Source organism: Babylonia areolata, chromosome 21, assembly GCF_041734735.1.
Source record: "Babylonia areolata isolate BAREFJ2019XMU chromosome 21, ASM4173473v1, whole genome shotgun sequence".
NCBI lineage: Eukaryota > Metazoa > Mollusca > Gastropoda > Neogastropoda > Buccinidae > Babylonia > Babylonia areolata.
The window spans coordinates 30,895,993-30,898,492 of record NC_134896.1 but is presented as its reverse complement, the minus strand read 5'-3'; the positions used below and the strand labels follow the sequence as shown (position 1 = coordinate 30,898,492).

The window sequence follows — 2,500 nt, the reverse complement described above, 5'->3', positions numbered from 1 at the left end:
AAAGCATGGCGCTGGTAGTGACGTTTTGAAACGATTCTCTCAAGCATACAGTTCGCCGCATTTTCAATCCAAGTAAGAATCCAAACCGTTTGGGAATACAGATCGACGCGCGAGTCCGATCAACTGAAAACGAACCTGTCACATTTGAATTGCTTATACCCCTTGATTTTCTCAACGGATTTACACGAATCTCGGGTATCCAACCACGGGGCTATTAGATTTACTGATTTCCGTAGACTTAAGGAACAAATCTAATTTCTGCAGTATGTGTAATGGGACATGAAATAAATTCCTCTCCCTCTACAGAACGCAAGGCAAGCTAGGCAAGGCTAGGCGAGGCTAGGCAAGGTAAATCTGAAGGAGACAGACACTGGACCCAAGAGTGGAACGCCAAAGAACACCTGGCGCAGATCAGCCAAAGAACTCAAGACCCTGGGATACCGTTTAGAGACTGGCCCTAAAAAAACAGAACTGAGAGTGGCGGCTGGCTCTTCGCTGATGCCCTGAATGCCAGAGGACATAGTGGGCAAAAGTAAGTAAGTAAGTAAGGAAGTAAGGAAGGAAGGAAGGAAGGAAGGAAGTGGGCTCTGGACACTGTGCCCAACGCTCAATTTATACAACGGATTGGCGCAAGCATAAAGCTGTGCCAACAGCAAAGTGAGAGCTGTATGATCAATGGTTTCTCCACTGCAATGGGGAGTTTTTGCAGCTTAGTCTCTTGTGATGGACCATGACTCTCAAACTAGGAGGCAAGATTGCACTGGCTCGTAGTGCTACAGCCTTGGGGTGAAGGGATGGGGTGGGGGGGGGGGGGGGGGGATAGGGGCTAATTGGCCTTTGGGAACCATCCCGAACGCTGACCATCCTAAAACCCTCTTGGCCGAGAAAATGGGGATGTAACTTGGGCAAGACACTCGCCGACAAACAATAATCAACTTCTAGCCCAGATAGCTGGGACAACATGTTCCCTCCTCTGCTGTTCTGATGGTCACAGCCCCGGACACGACTGACTGACCACCACACTGGACACTGACCTGTCTTGGAGTAGCCATAGGTGAAGAGACAGCCATCAGCCCCGTTGACCACTGCCTGGACAATCTCCGACAGGCTGGCCGCACACAACTCCGTCTGTGACACAACAATCAAGGGTCAAGACATATTTCAACCCTTTGACCCCTATGTGGTCATGGACGATATAAATCCACATCTATGGTATGCTACAACAAAACATTAAAAGCAGTTACAGCAATGACATTTGGAGATTAAAGTAGTTAAACAGCAATAAAACAAATTTAAAAACCCGCACAAAAACCCCAAAAGAAACACCAAAACGTAAACAGCAATTAAAACAATGTCATTGGAGATTAAAGTAGATAAACAGCAATATGAAAAAACAGCAATAAAACCGATGAAACATGTGACAACAAACAGCTAAACAACGATTATTCTAGCCTGTAATCTTTCACATTAATCATTGTATTGTATAGTATTGTATTGTGTTGTATTGTATTGTCTTGTATTGAATTATTGTATTGTATTGTATTGTATTGTGTTCTATTGTATTGTATTACTCTTTTTGTCACAACAGATTTCTCTGTGTGAAATTCGGGCTGCTCTCCTTAGGGAGAATCATGAATTTCGCCACTTTCAAACACACTCTCCTCCCTGAAAACAATAAAAACTGGTGATTAAAAACAATAAAAACAGACAGACAATTATGATATCATCTTGTGATCTTTCCCATTGTGATGAATTTCCCCACTTTCAAACACTCCTCTCTGCTTTCAACAAATAATTGCAAAAAAAAAAGAGGCTGATTTAGGAATACAAGAATTTGTTTGGATGATTGGAATGAATGCATTTCGAAGACTTGCATATTCTAGGCATTTCATAATAAAATGAAATTCGTCTCCAATCAGGACATGACAAATACGCGATCTACATGAAGTATGAATAAATTTTGTTTATCAGTCTCAACAGGTAACTGTTTGTTACTCCTTCACCTGACCTGCGTAAGTGATGATGTGAAATAATCACGCAGACAAGAATATTTCATTACCACTACATTTAAACTACATTAATGATGATATGTAACAATCAGGTAGACTGGAATATTTTGATACTACCAGTAACACCTGAAGTGTATAAGTGAATTTTTTGAGACAATCATGTAGCTTTGAAACATACTTTTCTCTTGCAAAACTGGCTTTAAAGTTTCTATGAAATAAACATGTATTTCTATAAACCCCATCACACACACACACACACACACACACACACACACACACACACACACACACACACACACACACACACACACACACACACACAGAGAGAGAGAGAGAGAGAGAGAGAGAGAGAGAGAGAGAGAGAGCATGGGAGATGTCATCCAGATTCCCCAGTTCCAGGTTTCCTATTTCCTCATTCACCTATACTCCTGATTGGCGTATCACTTAATCGATGATCTCGATTCGTATCTTTCCATTTCTTCCATGTATTG

The 2,500-nt window shown here is 41.8% G+C and overlaps 1 protein-coding gene across 1 annotated transcript in view; it reads right to left on the bottom strand.

Annotated features, from left to right (window-relative positions):
• Positions 1-2,500, bottom strand: part of LOC143296727 (uncharacterized) — a 485,227-nt gene that overhangs the window by 243,409 nt on the left and 239,318 nt on the right. Inside the window, exon 8 of the mRNA XM_076608785.1 lies at positions 1,035-1,128. Coding sequence (XP_076464900.1) covers positions 1,035-1,128 — 94 coding nt within the window. The remainder of the gene's footprint in view (positions 1-1,034; positions 1,129-2,500) is intronic.